The sequence below is a fragment of the Cnephaeus nilssonii genome (genome assembly GCF_951640355.1).
Source record: "Cnephaeus nilssonii genome assembly, chromosome: 16".
In the NCBI taxonomy this organism is placed as follows: domain Eukaryota; kingdom Metazoa; phylum Chordata; class Mammalia; order Chiroptera; family Vespertilionidae; genus Cnephaeus; species Cnephaeus nilssonii.
In genome coordinates, this window is record NC_137087.1 from 23,297,085 (window position 1) to 23,318,151 (window position 21,067).

At 38.6% G+C, this 21,067-nt stretch overlaps 1 protein-coding gene and 1 pseudogene across 4 annotated transcripts in view; one reads left to right on the top strand and one right to left on the bottom strand.

The window, feature by feature from the left end:
• LOC307112488 (phosphoserine aminotransferase-like) overlaps positions 1-10,258 on the bottom strand; it is a 121,684-nt pseudogene extending 111,426 nt beyond the window's left edge. Inside the window, exon 1 of the transcript in view lies at positions 10,042-10,258. The product of the transcript in view is annotated as a phosphoserine aminotransferase-like (transcript). The remainder of the gene's footprint in view (positions 1-10,041) is intronic.
• CTNNA3 (catenin alpha 3) overlaps positions 1-21,067 on the top strand; it is a 1,396,025-nt gene that overhangs the window by 745,309 nt on the left and 629,649 nt on the right. For all 3 annotated transcript variants that reach the window (XM_079794118.1, XM_079794119.1, XM_079794120.1), the window contains one exon: positions 12,107-12,187. In XM_079794118.1, the coding sequence (XP_079650244.1) occupies positions 12,107-12,187 (81 nt within the window). The remainder of the gene's footprint in view (positions 1-12,106; positions 12,188-21,067) is intronic.

Here is a 21,067-nt window from a genome sequence, read left to right on the forward strand (position 1 = left end):
CGGCTTAGCTTTATTTACTAATCTAGGCAATGATCTTGGAAAAAAACAACAACAAGATGACCCCAGACCAGCTATCTTTTGCAGGAGGCTTCTGGACCACAGTGAATGTTCAGACATTGGAGTTCAGTCACCTCTTCTGCCTATTCATCAGCAAACTAGCCAGCCACCTCGCCAAGGAGATTTCTCAGGAGAGAGTTTACACTTGTCCAGTTGCCAGGTCCTCGTATCATGCTGTCTAAATGGTCCCATTGAAGTCTCCCTTTCCAGACTTATGTTGGCGAGGGTGTGGAAGGAAGGTGGGAATCCCAGATTAGCTTTGGCCGTTTCTCTTTAGAAAAACTTCTCTGTCACCACACATTCCAACCTTTACTAGTAATATCGTCATTATAGAAGAGAGTTTCAGAGTCATGTAACTTGTCTTTAATTATTTCTTTTGAAAATCATTATCTTGTTCTAGCTCATTAGTGTGAAATGTCCTGTGTGTATCTTGGTGGTTTAGGTAAAGCAAAACATTTTGAAAGAAATAAAGAGAAATGGAAAGTTTCATACATTTGGTAGGGTTTGGGAGTGGGGGATATGGGGAAGGAGAGAATATCTTCAAGCAGGTATCATTGGTGACTCTCAATTTATACCAATTGCATTATATAAGTATTTATTTTGACTGCACATAATTAGATCCTGTTTATGTTTTTTTCTATTGCAGATGTATATACAAATTCAGTTTTTATAGCAAACTAGAGGCTTGGTTCATGAAATTCATGCATGGGGGGGGGGACCCTCAGCCCAGCCTGCACCCTCTCCAATCCAGGATTCCTTGGGGGATGTCTGACTGCCAGTTTAGCCAGGGATCAGGCCTAAACCGGCAGTTGGACATCCCTCTCACAATCCGGGACTGCTGGCTCCTAACTGCTTACTTGCCTGCCTGCCTCATTGCCCCTAACTGCCCCCCACCCCGCCAGCCTGGTTGCCCCAAACTTCGCCCCCCTGCCGGACTGGTTGCCCCTAACTGCCCCCCAGGCCGGCCTGGTTGCCCCTTACTGCCCCCCTCCCTGCTGGCCTGGTTGCCCCCAACTTCCCTCCTCTGCCAGCCTGGTTGCCCCTTACTATACCCCCTGCCAGCCTGGTCACCTCCAACTGCCCCCCTCTGCTGGACTGGTTGCCCCCAACTGCCCCCCCCTGCCGGCCTGGTCACCCCACGCAGCCTGCTGTTCAGTCGTTTGGTCATCCCTCACTAACCCCCCTGCCGGCCTTGTTGTCCCATGCAGCCTGCTGGTCGTTACTGTTACTGTGATGGCATTCCGGACAATTTTCATATTCCTCTATTATTAGTAATACTTTTAATAGGTTAAGTAGGCTTGCTATAAAATAGAATATACTTAAAGAGAATATACTTATTCTCTCTTTATTTGAAAAGAAATTTTAGTTTTAAAAGAAATTATAACCTGCTAATTTATTTTATCATTTTAAATTGATTTTAGAGAGATAGAGGAAGAGAGAGAATAAAAGGGAGAGAGAAACATTGATTTGTTGTTCCACTCATTCATGAATTCATTGCTTGATTCTATGCCCTGACTGGAAATAGAACCTGCAACCTTAGTGTTTCAAGATGATGCTCCAACCAACTGAGCTGTCCGGCCAGGGCCTAAAAGAAAAATTTCAGAATCCAACTTTCTTTAAAGTGGAACCTCTTTATGCTACAGAATCTGAAACTCTTTGAATTATGAACCTGAAAGTGTTCATTGAAAATAGCAATGCTAGAAAGAGTTTCTTTTAATCAGGAAAGAATAAATCCATTGTACTCTTATTTTATAACTAGAGGCCCAGTGCATGAAAATCATGCACTGGGGGTGGGGGGTTCCCTCAGCCTGGCCTGTGCCCTCTCGCACGCAGTCCAGGAGCCCTTAGGGGATGTCGGACATCCTTAGCACTGCCACGGAGGCAGGAGAGGCTCCCACCACCGCCGCTGCACTCACCAGCTGTGAGTCCGCTTCAAGGCTTCTGGCTGAGTGGCGCTCCCCATGTGGGAGTGCACTGACCACCAGGGGGTGGCCCCTTGGTGGTCAGTGCATGTCATAGCACCAGTCGTTTCACCATTTGGTCAATTTGCCTTTTATTATATAGGATGTTAAAGTGAACCTGTTATCAAGACACAGATTGCAGTTGATGGTGAAAGTGAAAATAATAATCAGAATGTGGAAATCTATCTAGTCTATATTTCACATATATGGGCCATGATAAACTTTGTTAGTCTCTAAACTCTATAAAGCTCTATAAACTTTATAAAGCTCACTGTCTGTGAAGTTTGCATACTGAGCATAATTAAACTGGAAAAACCTGGCTTTGGAAACAAAAAGAGTGGGAATTAGACTTAAGAAACTGGAGGAATGGCAGAAGATAAAATTTTAATGAGACAAGTGTTGGTCTAATAGTTTACCTCACAAAGCAGTATATAGACAGAAACATTGCTAGAGAACAGGATGGAAAATGGTTTATTTGATCTATGTGTATAATGCCATATCATTGCTTATTAGACTCTGGAGTGATTTTGAAAATAAAATAAGAGTATTTGCCAAAAGAACTTAAGGTATAATTGATAACATAAGATATTGAATTCTTTCACTTCCTTGCAGATGCTCTTATATCAGCATCACAGATGTTTTCTTCATAGTAGGCACTCTCCAGAAACTGGCTGCTGGGTCATGACTTACAAAATCAAAAGAATTTCCAGAATGAGCCAGATCTCCTTCTGAAATACACTAAGAACCTCTAACAATGACTCAATAAAGGGATTTTGAAAATTGAATTGTCAGTAAAAATATAATATACAATTTAACCATTAATTGATATCAGAGGATTTGTAAACTTTGGCCTGTATATCTATATTTTGTCTACATGAAGATTATACATTTTCAATGGCTCAGTGTCTAGTGTAAAAAGATCTCTAAAATCTTTCTATTGACCATAAGCAAATCTTCTTCAAATAGATCAATATCATGTTTCTTATGTTTATTTATTTATATATCAGTCAATCATTTTAAACATTCATTCAAATCAATAAATACTAAGCATACATTATGACCAAGAACCACTATGAATATAGCAATGAATAACATAGTTTATGCTTTCTATCATCTGTCATCTTGAAACTATTATTAATGCTAATAGTAAATATAATTTTTAGATGACAGTTACTACCTACATGCTTTATGTACAGCATCTCATATAATTTTCACAACAACCTTTAAACAGGTATTGCCATCCTCATTCTACAGGTGAGGACACTAAGGCTTAACTTACATTATTTCATGTGGTCATCTTGTTAATAAGTCTTGGCACTAAGATATGAAGATCATCTATCTGATTCTCCTATTACAGCAACTTATAATAGCAGTTTAACACAAATGTTATTTTAAATGCAATGTATTTGATATAAAATATCCTAACAAGCTGAGAAAATAAGTCCAGTTTTAAAAACACAGAAATTTATTTTAATGTCAATTCTGCAAATGACTGATTTAACCAGTTTTGATTGTGATATCAGACAGATTTCTTATGTCATTGTTTTAAACCCTAAAGCAATGTATTTATTCAAACGGAAATAACAACAAAATACACACAGAGACCCATGAGTCTGACAGGTTCTCTATGATTCTGCTATGTTAAATAAAAATATTATGTCACCATTAAATAAAGCCATCATTTTGTAAAACAAATTTAAAAAACAAAGGTAGAAAATGGAAATATTGTCCTAGCCAGTTTGGCTCAGTGAATAGGGTGTCAGCCTGCGGACTGAAGGGTCCTGGATTTGATACAGGTCAAGAGCATGTACCTTGGTTGCAGGCTTGCTCTCTGGCCCTGGTTAGGGCCCTGTGGAGGGAAACCAATAGATGAGCCTCTCTCACATTGATGTTTCTCTTTGTCTCTCCCCTTCCCTTCCACTTTCTCCAAAAGTCAATGGAAAAATACTCTCAGGTAGGGATTAAAAAATAATGAAAATACTGTCAGATTAAAAACAAGTTTTTATGGTTAAATAACTAGGCCATATTTATTTTTGTATTTTCACCACATGAGTCCTGAGACAAGTATTTAGGAATCATTAATGTACATAATATTTTTGGTTCCTGCCCTGAATGTAAGTAAAACCTAGAATTTGGAGCATATTCCCTTCATTTAATAGTAACCATAGCATAGAAACAGTCACTGACCTAGGAGCTGGCAAGATCTGAAACCCATTACAGCAGGGGTCACAAGCATAGCTTACTGCTGAATCATGAATTAATTACTCCATCAATTAAATTCATAAGCTATTTTTTTCAATTTCTTCTTATTAAGAACTACATGTTCCGGAGTCTGCTGGATTTTAGTGGAGGACAAGAAACTAGGTCAAGAAGAGAGGGGAAAATGGTAGTCCTGGAATGAGGCAAGGTACAAAACATCACAGGGTAAAGTAAAAATCGTGAAAGAGCCAGTGATTTTAGGAAATAAAGTAGACGCTTACTCCTGACTCTTCCTTTCTCATTCAAGGTTACCTGTTGGTCACTGGGGTGAATTTTTACATATACACTTGCACATATATATGACTGATTTTTCCATGGTATCCTCTTTAAAAGAGAAACTCATAGCTTATACCCATCTCTGAAATTCAAAGGAAATAAGTAACATCACCACTGAAACAATTTGAATTTTGTTGCAGTGCGAACCCAGGAATATTTCTTTCATGTTTGGTGCATATCAGTTGAAATCCTGTGGCCTTTCATAAGCATCTTTGGTATGAGAATACATGCATCAGGCTGTCCTGTTTCCCTTTTTGACTAGAATTCCAGGACTAAATGCTTTTAGAACTGGGAGGGACTCAAGATCATACAGTTCAATGGCCTCCTTTTACAGAGTCTAAGGACGGGACAGGTAATTCAACTTAGTTATGGTCACCCAGGGAGCTTATTTCAGAACCCCCATTTTCTGATCCAAGGATTAAATTTCATACCAAGTCTTTCTTATAGGGAATAATAACAGTCTTTTAATAAAAACACTGACAGCTAACAGGATGAATGTTAACTACTTTTGTTAAAGAACATACGTACTAATTTTATTAATAAAGCAGTTTGAATATTATTTACTATTGATAAAAGTGTGGTTAACATTTATTTATGTTATCCACAGCCATTAACTGAGTGCCAAACACTGTAGTAGATACTAAGATTGCAGTTAAGACTTGACAATTTATAAGATGAAGCAGAGTGTAAATTAAAGATGACAAAAGTTTCACAGTTATAATTGAAATATGCAGAGAAATTAGTGGAAACACAAATGAGAAGGGTTTTAATTTTTAACTTTAACTTTTTTTGTTTTGTTTAGTGTGGTGTTGAAGAGAGTCAGAAAGATGATATAGAGAATGAGGCACTTGAACTGAGTCTTGAATTAATGACTTACAAATTTTCCTTTTGAATGAGAAGAGCTTAGGGAATCCCAGTAAAAAGGTTTAGTGTGGAAAAACAGGGAAATCAGTCAGCAGGTGTAGTTCAGGAAATGCAAGTATTAGTGACAATGGTGACACTATTGGTAAGTACAATAATAACTGCTAACATTATTTGTGCTCTTCTATTTGCCCAAACTTGTACACTCTTCATCTCTTTATTCCTTAAAACAATCCTGTAATAGTGTAATCACTATATTATCTCTATGTTATAGATACAAAAAGTAAGACTTTGAGAGATTAAGCACTTTGTCCAAGAACATAAAACTGTCAAGAGATGGAGCATAGATTCAAATACAATTCTAATTGAATCTACAAACATCTATAATATTTTGCTTATTTTTAAGAAGTGCATTTATATAATTTATATAAAATTAATTTGGGTTTAAGTTATAGTTCATTCATTCATGGTGGATAAAGCCTGAGATTGGACGCAACTCAATTTGATGCTATCTCTTACTGCATTTCCTCCTGGAATACCATATTTAAGCTTACTGAACTTCAGTATCTTCATATGCATATGTATGAAGAGTTATTGTGAATGGCATTGGATACAATATGTGTACAGTATTTTGCTGTGGAAGGCGTTTCAGTCTTTAGTCTCCCCTCACGGACCCCGCCCCCCCCCCCAGCCCCATCTCAGCAGTCACCTACCTGGAGGCAATATTTTACTTCCCTAGACAATATAAAAGTTCAAGACATTTTCAGTCTTTAACCTATTTCCCTTGATACGTGTCATTCTATTCATATAAAGCTATTTTTCAAAACCTCCTTTCAAGTCTCAGAGTTAATTTTTTGTTTGTTTTAGTTTTATGTTCATAGCACAGACCTTGTTTCAGAAAGATTTTTAGGATGTTTTCCTCATATGCCATTTCGTACAGTGACATTCTAGAAGAGATTTCATTTTTATGCTTGTCTATTTGTATGTCTTTCATGCCTGAAAAGTGTTGACTAGAATCTATGCCTCTGTTCTGTGTTAAGCATAAAAATATTTTTAAAGCTATTTCTGCAGAAAAGAACTAACTTAAGGGCATCATATTTTATCTTTACCGTATAAGAAAGAATTCCCATTTAAAGGGAGATGTGTCATTTTAAAGGGTTGAATAAAATGGCACACATTTGAACTACAGAAACAAAATCATAACAAAACAACAAAAACATTTGTTCTTATTGTTTCAATTTCATGCAGGACTCTGCACTGATAACATTTTCACTTGATTATGAACTAGATAAATTTTCATTTGCTTTAAAACATCCTTTAGTATTTGAAGCTTCATAGGTTTTTGAGGTCAGCATCATGGCCTTCCTAGTATAAATGTCATTTTTATTTGTACCATTTCAAATTTATATTATGAATATGTTTCCAACACATTTCAGTGGCTACTTATGCACGACATTGTACAATAAAAGTAACATTTTATTCTATAATTTTTTATTTTAGAGAACATGGCCCTTTCATAGAATTTTAAAGTTAGAAAGGACTACAGGAAAGATTTGGGGCAAATCTTCATTTTTTATGGGTGCAGACGTTAACTTCCAGAAATGTCAAGGGATTTGCCAATGGTTACCTTTATCCAGTCTTCTTTTTTCTGTTACTCAACAAATAACCTTTGAGCTCCTATTATGTGCAAAGCCTGGTTGCTAGATACCATGTGGAACAAATTATATGTCAGAAGTTTCCCTCAAGGATCATAGACCAGTGAGAGAAATGCATGAGGATAAGCAGTTACCCCCGGACAAAGACTAATGAAGGGAGCCCTCCACAGGCCTTTCAAAAATCCTAAAACTGAAATCCTCACCCTCATTTTGACCTGGATTTCTCTCTGAAATGACCATCTCAGTTCCAAGTGCCATCATCTGTCTACTCTAGCCCATCATCACTGCTGGAAAGCTGGACACCAGCTTAGATTGTGCTCTTTTCTTCAACCCCTAGAACCTGCAGGTTATCATCCTATGTAGCTTAGTTATAAAGAGTTAAGACTGTCACTGCAATAATCGAACTCTTTTGCCTGTTTCTGTTCTTAATCTCCTCAGATATATTGTGCAGACTCCGGCCAGGTCAATGATTTGAAATAATGATTCGCCTGTGCTACTCATCTGCTTAACTTCTATGACTCCCAATTGCCTAAAGTCTCAACCTCATTTTTTAATATGGCAAAAATCTCCAACGTCTTGCCTCCCCTCATACTTTTTATACTAGTTACTAAGTACTCCAGAAGGGCTTTTGCCATTGCTAAAGCTCTCCCTGTCCCCCTAAAGTGGCCTTCTCTGTCTGCCTCTCTTGGCTGACTTCAACATATCCTTCAATACTCAATTGATACCTCATCCTTAATGGGGGTGTGTGTGTGTGGCTGCTCCCACTGATCCATATGTTACCCTTGGAACCTCTACTGATTCTGTGTTTATGTCTGATTCTACCATTAGATGTGTATTCTTCAAAGGCAGGCACTAGATCTAATGTATCATTGGTTCTTAGTATGGTGCCTGGCATATAGTAGATAATAAAGATTTCTTAAATAGATTGAACAGTTTATTGAACCAATGTTATAAAAGAAATATAAAAAAATGTTTAGGAAGGTATCATAGAAGAGAATAGTGAATTCCAACTGAGAGGATAAAAAAAGACTCCATGTAAAATTTAGTAGTTGAGTTGAGTCTTAAAAAAAAAAAGTCCATACTCCAAAAAGAAGACAAGAATGCAAAATGAGGTTTTCCCATGAGCACCATTCCTGAGTTGTTATTTTACTACCTAGAAAAGAAGGGACCCATTCTATTATTTCATTAATTATTGATGAGAGAAATTGAGAGTAGATCATGTGCACTTTGATCACCATGATCAAGAGTTTGTTCTTAATTCCATCGACAATGGGAATAGAACAAAGGGCTTTAGAACAAAGAATGGTCATAATTAGACCTCATGTTTACTAGAGAGTAAACACCTTGGAGGGTTGGCGTTTTGTGTTTGTTTATTGCTATTTTATTCTCAAAGTATGGCTTGTATAATGGTAGGGACTCATTATACAATTGGAATAAAAAAGATATATTTTAAAATAGTGCTGTATAATCTTTCTAAGATGAGGGAAATGTTCTATATTTTTCCTGTACACATGTACACATGTGCCTAATGCTCACTTTAAATTAAGGACTGATGAATTGAATTTTTAATGAAACTTAGTATTAATTAATTAAAATTTAAATAGCCACATGTGACTTAGTGGCTACCATTTTGGACAACATAGTATAGAAAGTTCTCCCCAACAGAGTCCCAACAGGAAACAGATGGAACACTCAAATTAGGATAATTCAAAGAAAGTTTATTTATAATTAGACTTTTTCTAAAGGTGTGGGCAGCTTCAAGGGAACCATACAAGAGAGTGCAATTAACTGTAGCAGTGACATGAAAGCAATGGTGAGGCAGAATTAATGGAAAGACACAGAGTAAAGATTATAAGCCTCAATAACATTGGGACATTATTTATAATATGCAATAATAATTTTAATAAAAATTTATTGATTGAAGTTTATGCTCAAACCTGTTCTTTTTCATAAAATCTTTCCTGGCAGTTTATTTACTGATAAATAATGTGATTGCTTTCTCTATATAGTGCTGATCCATGCCATATTTTCTCAGCATCTTTCCCCCTGGCTTTCCACTGTATGCTGTACCTTTTCCATTAGCTGGGCTGTGCTGACTTAATGATGGCTCCTGTCAAGGCTTTCTTTAAGGAGCATCCTCTCTGATGAGTACTTGGGATGTAGAGAGGCTCTGTCTGTTATCTGTGTTGTGTCTCAATATCCTGCTCTTTCCATCCCTTACCTCAGCACACACAATTTACCTTCAGTCCTAGCTCATTGCTTGATGATTTGTTAAGGCTTTGAAAACAGAAGGAATAAGGGCTTTTAAGCAGGATGGGGCTATTTCTCCTTGCTTTATTTATTTTTATGCCATGCAAAAGGAATAAAAGCATACAATGGCTTGATGGAAGCCCAATAAATCTGGATAAATAGAGCAAGAACCCAATAAAAAAGCTGGAGGTGGAAAAGAAGAAAGATGGGGCGAAGGAGAGAGAGGAAGGGAAGAAAGAGGGAAGACTTTTTACTTCCTATAATGACAGGGACTGTTTATTATTACCTAGAGAACAAAATGCCTTTGACCCAATGAAACGTTTTAAACTAAGATGAAGCTCTGGGTAGAAATTAAGAAATCATCTTTATAGTCCACTTTGAATCTTTTCATGCTGTCACCTCCTGTTATTCTTTATTAAAGCTTGCATGCCACTGCTGCTCTCTCTGAGAAGGCTGGCATTTTGTAGTTGTTCTGATGAATCACATTGCAGAAGCTAGTGAGTTTTTATGGCCGACACAACAGAAGTCGCTCATATTATTCCTGATACCCTGTGTGTGTGTGTAGGGGGCGGGGGGGGGGGGGGTCTCTTTGTACCACTCCTGCCTCTTTTGACTCTCCAATTTCATGAAGTGGAAAGAGACACAACCAAGAGCTAGAAGTGCATGGAACTGGAGAATAAGAGCTAAGTTCTTTAGGTGAAATTACCAAGTGTCTTATATACCATGGTGTATCTGTTTATGCCATGGCCTTGCATAGCCCTGCATTAGCTTTTCACGGTTTTCCACTGCTAGTATGGATAATTCTGGTTGGAGCTGGAAAGGTAGCCACACTTTTGTCTGAGTAAGTGTCACTGTTGCTCTTATTATTTCAACATCCAAAATTTTACTCATCTCCCTCTTTGTCTTCTTCCCTGTTTCTTCACTGGACACAATCTCCATCATGCACACATTTCACACTTTCTTTCTAAAATAAAATGTGTTAAAGGACGTAGTAGTTCCCTACAGTGTCTCCCCCTAGGAGGCATCTGGAAATGTGTGGGGTCAAACTTTGGCTATCATAGTGCCTGGGAGTTACTGGTAGGTTTTGGTAGACAGGGGTGCATGGATGCCAAACATCCTGCAGCGTATAGAGTGTGGCCTCAAATTATGGTGATTTTCCCTATCTTAAATATCAGTAACACTGTTGCTGAGAAAAATCTAGATGTAACTAAAGGTTTAGGTGGGTACCAGAAACCTCAGCCAATAGAGAATTTTAATTGTGCCTTGATAGGTAGATATTAAAGTCTCCTCCAGAATTTAGTAGGACACCTTCCTGGCTTATAGTAGGCCCTTAATAAAACTACGCTGTGTTTTGAATCAAGTTGTTCATTTACAAACTAGTCAATATCATTCAATAAGTCCTATGCAAGTTACTGTCTGAAAAAGAAAAAAAAATACATTGCCAACATCACAATCCTAACAGTTTTGTAAGGGTAATGATTATGCACAGAAACAAAATGAGTATATTGGGAAATTTTCAAAATGCTATGGGAACAAGGACAGGTGAGAGTTTGCTTTTGAGTAGAGAGCTGGGAAGTCTTTGTTGAAACCAATGGAGAATAGGTAGGATTTTTTAGGGGGCTATTTGAAGAGACACTTGCAGAAGTCAAAGGTACATTATGTGAAATAACATGGAAAAGAGACATAGAAAAATATTGGAATATTATTACTATAAAGGACAGAACTTAAAAATATGTGGTGGAATATAAGACTAAAAATATAGGTTAGGATAGAATATAAATTGTCTTGAACTTCCTGTAAAGAGGTCCTTCCACTTGGTGGTATGGATTTATGTATTGGAGGTAGGATATAGCATCCTGCCTAATGGTCTACACTTTGCCTCAATGTCCTTTCTGAAGTCCATGCTATAAGCTCCATCAGTTATCAGCTGCTTAAACTTGCCTTCCTGATGTTCAAGGTCTCCTCTCAAAAGCCCTTTCAGTTTATTAATTTAAATAGTAGCAATTTTCTAGAGGTGAATCACATAGTAATTTTTCTCAATCTCTTTTATACAAGATATGGCTGAAGAAAGTATTATTAGATTCAATTTCGATTGTCTCCCACAAAAGTAATATGTAGAAAATACCAACCAAGGTGACTCTCCATGTACTTAATAGCCTGAAGATTTAGGTTAAGGATATAACGTAGAGAATTGTTCTGCTTAAAGAACGAATAGGTATTGCACAAATTATCTTAAAGAGCCAAAAACGGCTTCCAGTTCTTAAGAACTTGAAACAGTTTGTTCTTGGAATATTGTCAGCTGAAATTGTGGTCAACTTCTGCAAATTGTATGAATTTGCACTGCATATTTTATTTAGTGTTTAACAAAACTCCAGTATAGTTCTGCATAACTTACACAATACACCATGAAAATGACTTCAGAAACTCCCACAGAAGTTGACAATTTGGGCATCTAATGCTTTTAAGTTAATGGTGTGCTTAGCAGTTAAAAAGTTGATATGAAGATCAGTTTTGGGAAGTAATGCTCTGCCTACTGCCACAATGAATGAAACCCAAACATGTATCAGACCTCTTACAGAAGCTTAAAGAAGAAAATAATGTGAGTTTTAATCACCGCTCTACTTAGTCTTATGTGAAGTGCTTATGAATCATATGCAATATCTTCGCGAGTTTTAAACCTATTCTTGAATTTTCAAGCTGTTATTTTCAGAAAATTTAGAAAGCAAATTGTTAAGTGCTAAAGAGTAATTTTATATCATTACTTATGTCATTTTTTCTTCCTTGCAGACTGGAAAAAAAGAGAGGAGTAATACCCTGAATATTGCAATAGACAACATGTGCAAGAAGACAAGAGACCTTCGAAGACAGGTAAGGAAGGAGAGGGACATGGAGACAGAAACACCATGCAAAATGAGCCCTTTTTCCATTGCTGGGATATTTATATCTTGTTTTGTTCTTTTAAAATTAATTTAGAACACAAAACAAGAACAATAAATATACCCATTCTGTGTTCACATACCTCAACTGTTTTTGTGACAAACATAATGGAGAAAAATGTGTGACTTATTAGTCAGAGTTACATTTGCATGCTGACTCTACTTTCATCAGCTGTGTGATCTTGGGGACAGATTTTATCTCTCGGAGCCGCTCTGAACCTATAAAATGGAATAAATAATACACAATAGGGCTGTGAGGATTAAATGAAATCCCTATCAGGGCCTTGTATGTAGTCAGTTTTTAGAGAATGTTGGTGAATTGATCTATTACATTAGAAACTTAGTTTATTATTCACATGCTTACAGCAAACAGCTAGTCATTCAGACACCCTACCAGCTACTCCTTTCAGATCTTTTCAGGATGTGCCAAAAGTTAGTTTCTGTTTAAGTTAAGGCTACTTTTCAAACTTGGGCCATCAGGAGCCTAGGATTAGAAAGGATTTCATTCTATAATTGAGAAGTGCAGTATAATGCCACAAATTAATTTTTTCTCCAGAAATATGAAGACTTTGCTATTTTTTTAGACACTTGCTTTCCATTTCTTTCCACTATTTAAAAACCAGAGTTCTTTTTTCATGCACAATGCTAAGTTGGTCACCATTAACTCATAAAAGAGGGCCAGAAGCTTTCCACCCTAAGCTTTTAATGCAATATATTATTGTAGTTTAATGGGAAGATTTAGTAAAATGACCTGAGCCATCTTTTAATCCAGAAATAGATTTGGAAAAGGGATAAATAGGGATCCCCAGCCAGTTAATATTAGCTGTGTAAAACACAATTTTGAAGCCTGGGAAAAATCCAAAATCTCAACTTTATGACCCTTAATGTGAATTCTATTTCTACTGTCAGCACTCAGAATTATGGATTGCAAGAGTTGGAAGGAACTTAGCGCAACCTGTCTTATGATGTAGGTGAGACAGCAAGCCAGTGTGGCCAGGTGGTCTCTCTAAGGAGGAAGGGGCATTGCACCTACACCAGGTCATGATCTACACTGGACTCAGGAACTGTTAACCCCAGAGCCATCCTCCGTGTTGGTTGCTTGGCTTCTATTTTCAGTCTTCTTTAGGATTTCTACCCCATCTGCTCATCCTAAGACTTGGAAAAGTTGTTCCTCGGAGCTATCAGAAATTTTGTCTTTTATTCTTGTCTCATCCCTCTATGCCTTCAATGAAGTCATGCACAAAGAGTTAATCTACATTTATTATCTCCAAAGCTTTGGAATAATTTTGTAATGTCAAGATAAAGCAATTCCTTGCATGTAGAGTGGTCAGATTTAGCAAATAAAAGCACAGAATGCCTAGATAACTTTGAATTTCAGATTAACAACAAATATATTTTAGTATAAGTGTGTCCCAAATATTGCATGGGACACAATTACATAAAAAATAGTTGTATTTATCTGAAATTCAAATTTAACCAGGAATCTTGTATTTTATCTTATAATCCTACTTGAATTTCTACCTCACTATTGTCAGTAAGATATAGAAAGAGCATGAGGGTTACTAACACAGACAGTCCTCGGGTTACGTTGGACTCGACGTACGTTGTTTCGTGGTTACATGCCATTTCCCATTTATTTATTAAAAAAAAAAAAAGTTCGTCATTGTGACATATGTACATATGTGCTTTATGTTTTTTATTATTTATTTACCACAGGTAAAGGCCAGGAATTGTTACCTTTCTTTTAATTTTTTTTTACTGCGTCACTTCATTACTGCTGTGTCTGTGCTGCATGTGAGTGACGTAGGTGCTTACGTAGGTGGGTTCCGACTTACGGCGAAAATCGCGTTATGTTGCGCCGTAGTAACGGATCCCCGACGTAACCCGAGGACCTACTGTAATCTTTCTTAGAAAAAGGAAATGTTTCCAGCTTGTAGAGAACTGCTGTGTTCCAGAGGTATGAAAATTTCTTGTGGTTTCACAGGTCAGCATCCTCATTGCTTTGGGTAAGTATTGCTGCTGAACAAACCACCACAAATGATAGCAACCATTTTATTATGTTCATGATTCCACAGAGTGGCTGGGGGTCAGCAAGGCCACTTCTGTGGTGTTTTTACTGTGGTCTCCAATGCAGTGGAAGTCAAATAGTGGCGGTGTCTGGGCTCAGAGCTGGGTATTTGAGGTCTCAGTGCCTCTTCTTTCTTCTTTCAATGTAGTGTCTAATCGCCTAGGCCAGTGGTCATCAAACTGCGGCTCGCGAGCCACATGTGGCTCTTTGGCCCCTTGAGTGTGGCTCTTCCACAAAATACCACGTGCGGGTGCGCACGTACAGTGCAATTGAAACTTCGTGGCCCATGCGCAGAGGTCGGTTTTCGGCTCTCAAAAGAAATTTCAATTGTTGTACTGTTGATATTTGGCTCTGTTGACTAATGAGTTTGCCGACCACTGTCCTAGGCCTTCTGTGGCTTCTCCAGCAGGGTAACCTGGACTTCTTACATGATGTTTCAGTGCTCCAAGAAAGGCCTGGAAGCTACCAGGGCCTTCTTAATGCCTGAGCTCCAAAGTCACTAGAATGTTGTTTCCTCCACATAATACAGATTAAAATAGTCACTAACCCTGCCCCGGGTTAATAGGAGCAAGGAGAAGCAATATCTCTCATGGGAGAAGTGGCATGAGTACATAGGAAGGGGTGGGCTCATTGGGAGCTGTCTTTAGACACATCCATGGTCTTCAATGTCAGTGAGGTAGTTGCTATGATTCATTCTCAGTATCCTGATTTGCCCTCCCAGGACCTCACTTTTTATCCTGATGTTTGGCTTCGGGCAAAAAATAAAAACGAGTTTAAACAGCAATGTGAGTCATCTCCACCTCTTCTTATTCTTGCAAAATTTATCCAGCAGTTTAGTTTAAGCATCTTAACTCTTTCACACAGGAAGGAGAAAGTTACCACCCTTGAAATGTTTTTATTTAGAATATTTAATGTCCATCTCTTGTTATAGATGTGTTGGTTTTTAGTAGAAAATAAAACAGAATCCATCTTTCTGCCCATTCATCCTACTCCCCATGGCTTGTCAATCAGCAACACAGAAACGTTTTAACTTTGGTTCAAAGAATCATTGAATTTCCTCTGTGAGGAATGAGATCAATTGCTTAGACATATCCAGGGAGAAGCAAATTATACATTTTGGGGCAACAAGATGAAATGTCATAGGAGGTGACTTAGTGTTTATTTGTTTCAACCCTCTTGCTCTGTGACTTGAGAACAAAGACAAAAGTCCTTGGCATGGTGCTCCTGATTCTCTGTAATTTGGCTCCAACTTAATCCCCATAATTCTTAATGTTCTTTTCCCTTCCACTCACTTTCTCAGTTCTTCTTCCTCACCACAGCAGCACATTAACCTGTTCTCTGACTAAAAAGTCTCCTGACTTTTCACCAAGTTTTCCATCACCTTTCTCCCCACCCCCAAACACACATGTGTATTTGCATCTATGGCTTATTCAACTTGGTGCCTTCCTGGCTCCCCCTATTTCCCCTATCTAACCCCTAATCCACTGAGGAAGTTCAAGAGTAACATAAATACTATTTCTCCAATGAAACCTTTACATTTTTCACCAGCTGGAATTAACCTTTTTCTTCCCAGAGCACTCATAGCATGTGTTATTCTATTATAGCAGTGATCATATTTAGCCAGTATTTCCCTTCCCACTGAATTTTGAATCCTTAAAATGATAGTTAGGACATCTCTCATTTAATAAATGCTTTCCAAAGCTCTGTATCAACTGTAGTCCTTACGTTATTTATTTTTATCCCTAAAACAAGAAATAATGCCATAGTATATCTCTATTCCTCTGGTGAGTCAATTTGCAAACATCAACCAACTACCTGGTAGAGCCAACATTTGAGCCCACATCTATTCAACCTCAGCTCTAGTTTATAAGTTCATCTTCAGAACTTCCAGTGCCTAATACCCTGATTTTACTGCTATAAATTATTTTATTTCTTATTTATTTTACATGTTATTATAATTTAAATATTATTCTTCCTTCAGTCTCCTTTCCCATTATTTATTTGAGAAATGCATACCTATTGAAATTCTTAATAGGGGAGGAAGATTTTTAAACCTTTTTTTTCTTAAAATTTTAAAATAATAATTTATTCCACATCTATTGTATTATTCAGAGTGAACCACACATTTAGTTTCATTAAAGGCAAATTAAAAATGTTATGTGTGTATGTTGAGAAAAAACTTGTTTATTTCTTAAATGCCAAAGTAAGCACTTAAGATATCCTACCTAATAAAAGGATAATATGCAAATTGACCACACCTTCCCTATGCCTAAGCCACGCCCACCAGCCACGCCCACCAGCCAATCAGGGCGAGTATGCAAATAAACCCAACCAAGATGGTTATAGCCACAGAGAGCAAGGTTTCCCAGGCAATGGAGGAAGCCAAGCTTTCCGCCTGCCCTTGCTAGGCCTAAGCCTCCACTCAAGCTACAAAGTTTCAATTATAGAAGGTAAACAAATCTTAGCAGAAATGGAGCTGGAGAGAGCAGGCCAGGGTTATCCCCGGCAATGGAGAAAGCAAAGCTTTCCGAACACCCTGGCCAGGCCCAGGCCTCTGCTTAAGGCTACAAAGTTTCAATTATAGAAGGTGAATTAACCCCAACATAAATGGCTGCCGGCCATGGAGCGAGCAGGAGGCTTGGCTCCGCTCCAGGCTACAAAGTTTTAATTGTAGAAGGTAAATAAATTGCAGATACCAGGGCCTCCTCTTGGGTTGCCAGGGGGCGTGGCCGGCCTGCAAACCACCACAGGCCCCTTGCTCAGGCAGCCCCACACCCTAAGGGAACCCCCATCCTGATCCGGGATACCCTTCAGGGCAAACCAGCTGGCCCCCACCCCTGCACCAGGCCTCTATCCTATCTAATAAAAGAGTAATATGCAGATTGACCATCACTCCAACACACAATATGGATGCCCCCATGTGGTCAAAGATCCTGCCCCTGTGTGGACACAAGATGGCTGCCACAAGATGGCCAGCAGGGGAGGACAGTTGGGAGGCACCAGGCCTGCAAGGGAGGGCAGTTGAGAGGGACCCAGGCCTGCAAGGGAGGGAAGTTGGAGGCGATCAACCCTGCAGGGGAGGGAAGTTAGGGGTGACCAGGCCAGCAGAGGAAGGAAGTTGGGGGCAAACAGGCTGGCAGGGGAGCAGTTAGGCATCAATCAGGCTGGCAGCGGAGTGGTTAGGGGATGATCAGGCTGGCAGGCAGAAGCGGTTAGGGGCAATCAGGAAGGCAGGCAGGTTAGCAGTTGGGAGCCAGCAGTCCTGGATTGTGAGAGGGATGTCAGACTGCCCGTTTAGGCCCCATCCCTCGAGGGGTCCCAGATTGGAGAGGGTACAGGCTGGGCTGAGGGACACCCCCCCCTCTCCGTGCACGAATTTCGTGCAATGGGCCTCTAGTGTCAAATAAGACAGAATTCTGGTAAAAAGAAAAAAACAAAATTATAACTTGATCAATTCTTTAGTTGCTGAATTGCTAAATTGCTATATTCATCTCTTCTTCATGTTGGTAGTACCAGTGCCACACCCAGAAAAAAAAATGTGTAGGATTTATACCTCCTTCTCATCATTCTCATCATCAATTAATATTAAGTATCCATAAGTACAAGTCCCATTAAATTGACACAGTATGTATATGCTGAATTAATTGTTAGGTAATTTAGTTCCTATTAGTCAATTGAGTTTTGAAAGTTATATTTTACTATTTGATTTAAAATTAAAATGCCATTAATATGCACAAATATAAATTGTCCTAGTTCCCTAAGGATGATTCTTTTCTAAAATACTTTCTCTTCTTTCCTCTGTCCCTGACAGTTTCATTCTCTCTGTTCCCTCATTTGGTGGTGGAGGGCGGTGTGGGCCTGGGCTTTCTTACAGTTTTCTCATACAGCTTTCACTTTGGGGTTTCGATTGTAGAGAAATATATTATTTTTTATTTGAGATCCCAAACCACTTACATCAGTGGGAGATAGAAAAATTGATGTCTCAAATCCTTTTATTAAATTGCAGTGAGAAAGATGGAAAGCCCCTCAGTTTGGTTTTGTGCCTGACATCTTTCATACAGGTATTTATTAAAAAATACATATACCTTTAACTCCTGTTGGCCTCCCACTAAGTTCAAATTTTAGTTTTGCAGCTTCTAAGGTTTTCTCATTTCTACATTGGCATGTTGGATTCTTCTTTAAAGGTTTTGTCTATCACCTAAGTGAAAGGAATGAGTTATTCCATTAGACAGCAAAATAATATGGAAATAAATAAGATAGAGCCGCCTAGGTGTTTATATAGATATAAATGACAGTGTAATTTAAGTGAAAAATATCCCATATGAATATGTTAGAACATAAAAGAAAATTACTTAGCATAGCATTCAAGGCCTTCATGTCTTATCCCTAATATGTGTTTCTAGTTCCATTTTATAATAATTCCTCTTTCACAGTCACCATAATCCAAGGGCAGAATCAAACCCAGTGGTGTGCAAAGCAGAAGTGGCAAAGTGTGATTGTCAATGGGTAGTTTATGTAAAACATTGGAGTCTGTTACTTGGTATGTAACCAAACAACATCAATACCAGATAAACATGTCAATTTTATATTGAATTCTTCAGAAAGCAGATCCTGAGACTGGGGCCTTAGTACAGGCAGTTTATTTGGGAAGTGAAACCAAGAAGCAATTGTATGAGACCATGAAGTGTAAGAACAGGTAGAGAAGGAGGAAAGGATATGCTATTGAGGTTGCCACTATAGACAACAGGAGCTTAAGGACCACTGAGAAGGCATATAATGCCTTCAAGAATTGCCTGACCAACGGAGGGAGGCTGGAATTTTATCCAGCAGCTCCCTTCCCAATTGGTTGAAGGTTGCTCCCAGTGGTGTTGACTCCTCAGAACTTCTAGCCCATTTGTACTTGGGCTGAGAATCTTACAGAGTCTTGGAGCAGGCCCTGAGAAAGAACAACAGAGAGAAGCATGGAATGCACTCAAGGTGGGATGTCTTAAGAGGACTTGGATCTGTTCCCCACAGCAAGAGCTGAAATCAGAGACAGGTCCAGAGGATGAGATGTAAAGCAGCAAACGCCTCTCTTGTAGTCCATAATCATAGCTATGAATGTTATGCTACTAGTAAATGATCAGGAATCAGCAAGATAGACAATACAGTGAGAAAATTATGGTTTGGTTGCATTAAATGTACTGTTTATTATTTGCATGGCGTAAGATGCTCTCAAAACAAAAGATATTTTCCTGCCTGCTAACTGTGTGCTACCTCTTAAAGGCATCATTCATGTCTAGCACAAGTCACCAATTTCTGTCCATTTTATTGTTATACTAGAGGCCTGGTGCACGAAATTCGTGCACGGAGGGGGGTTGTCCCTCAGCCCAGCCTGTACCCTCTCCAATATGAGACCCCTCAAGGGATGTCCGACTGCCCGTTTAGGCCCGATCCCACCGGATGTCAGTCGGACATCCCTCTCACAATCCAGGACTGCTGGCTCCCAACTGCTTGCCTGCCTGCCTTCCTGATTGCCCCTAACCACTTCTGCCTGCCAGCCTGATCACCCCCTAACCACTCTGCTGCCAGCCTGTTTGCCCCCAATTTCCCTCCTCTGCCGGCCTGGTCACCCCTAACTGTCCTCTCCTGCAGGGTTGATCACCTCCAACTGCCCTCCCTTGCAGGCCTGGTCCTTCTCAACTGCCCTCCCTTGCAGGCCGGGTACCTCCCAGCTGCCCTCTCCTGCTGGCCATCTTGTGGTGGCCATCTTGTGTCCACATGGGGGCAGGATCTTTGACCAAATGGGGGCAGCTATATTGTGTATTGGAGTGATGGTCAATCTGCATATTACTCTTTTATTAGATAGGATTTTATTCTTTTTGTCTTAATTTGTGTGTTGTTTCTTTTTGCCTAAAATTCTTTCCATTACCCTTATTGTACTCAATGAGATCTTATTTCAATCCTCAATCTACCACTATATCCTAGCAACACTAAGTACTTGTGATACTCTGAGGATCCTTCTATTTTCTTTGCTTATTATAGTCTCTGTTCCTAGACTGTTGTATTTCCTACTTCCTATTCAGCTCTTAAAATGGGATACATGTAGTTCATATAAAGCCTTGTTCACTATGACAATCAGTGTACATTTTCTCATTCATTTTTTTAAAGGTACTCATCAAACTCTTTTTGCATTTCTAATTCCCTAATAGTTACCCTGTCTTTTTCACCCCGACATTCCTCAGGTTGCCTAGAAGGGTGCCTTGCCCTTAGGCAGCTCAAAATGCATTTGTTAATTTGAATGAATGTACAATTACGGAACAGAAGATTTATTGAGCTCATTATATTTGACTTTATATTATGTCAGATAATTTTAGCCTATTTTCTAACGGAATTTTGAAGACATTGGCATAGAATTATTTGGAAGCTCATTTCCAGTCCTAGTCTTGTCCTACTGAACATAATACCACACATACGTGGTACATCTTTTCTCATTTAATGTGTTATGTAGTTAGCAACATGCCTTACAAAATGCAAAAAAAAAATTTTGCTCCTAATTTGGTTTAGTTTTTTTTAAAATAATTTAGCCAAAGAGTTCATTTATTTATTCTGTAATTAACAGTAAATTGGCTGTACCTTGAGTCTCACCTTTGTAATATATTTTAACACTTGTGTATGGAATAAAGGATTGATTTAATATCTGGGGAAATATAGTTGAAACCTTAAAAAAATAAAAAAAGAACAGGGAGTAAAGACCATTAAAAT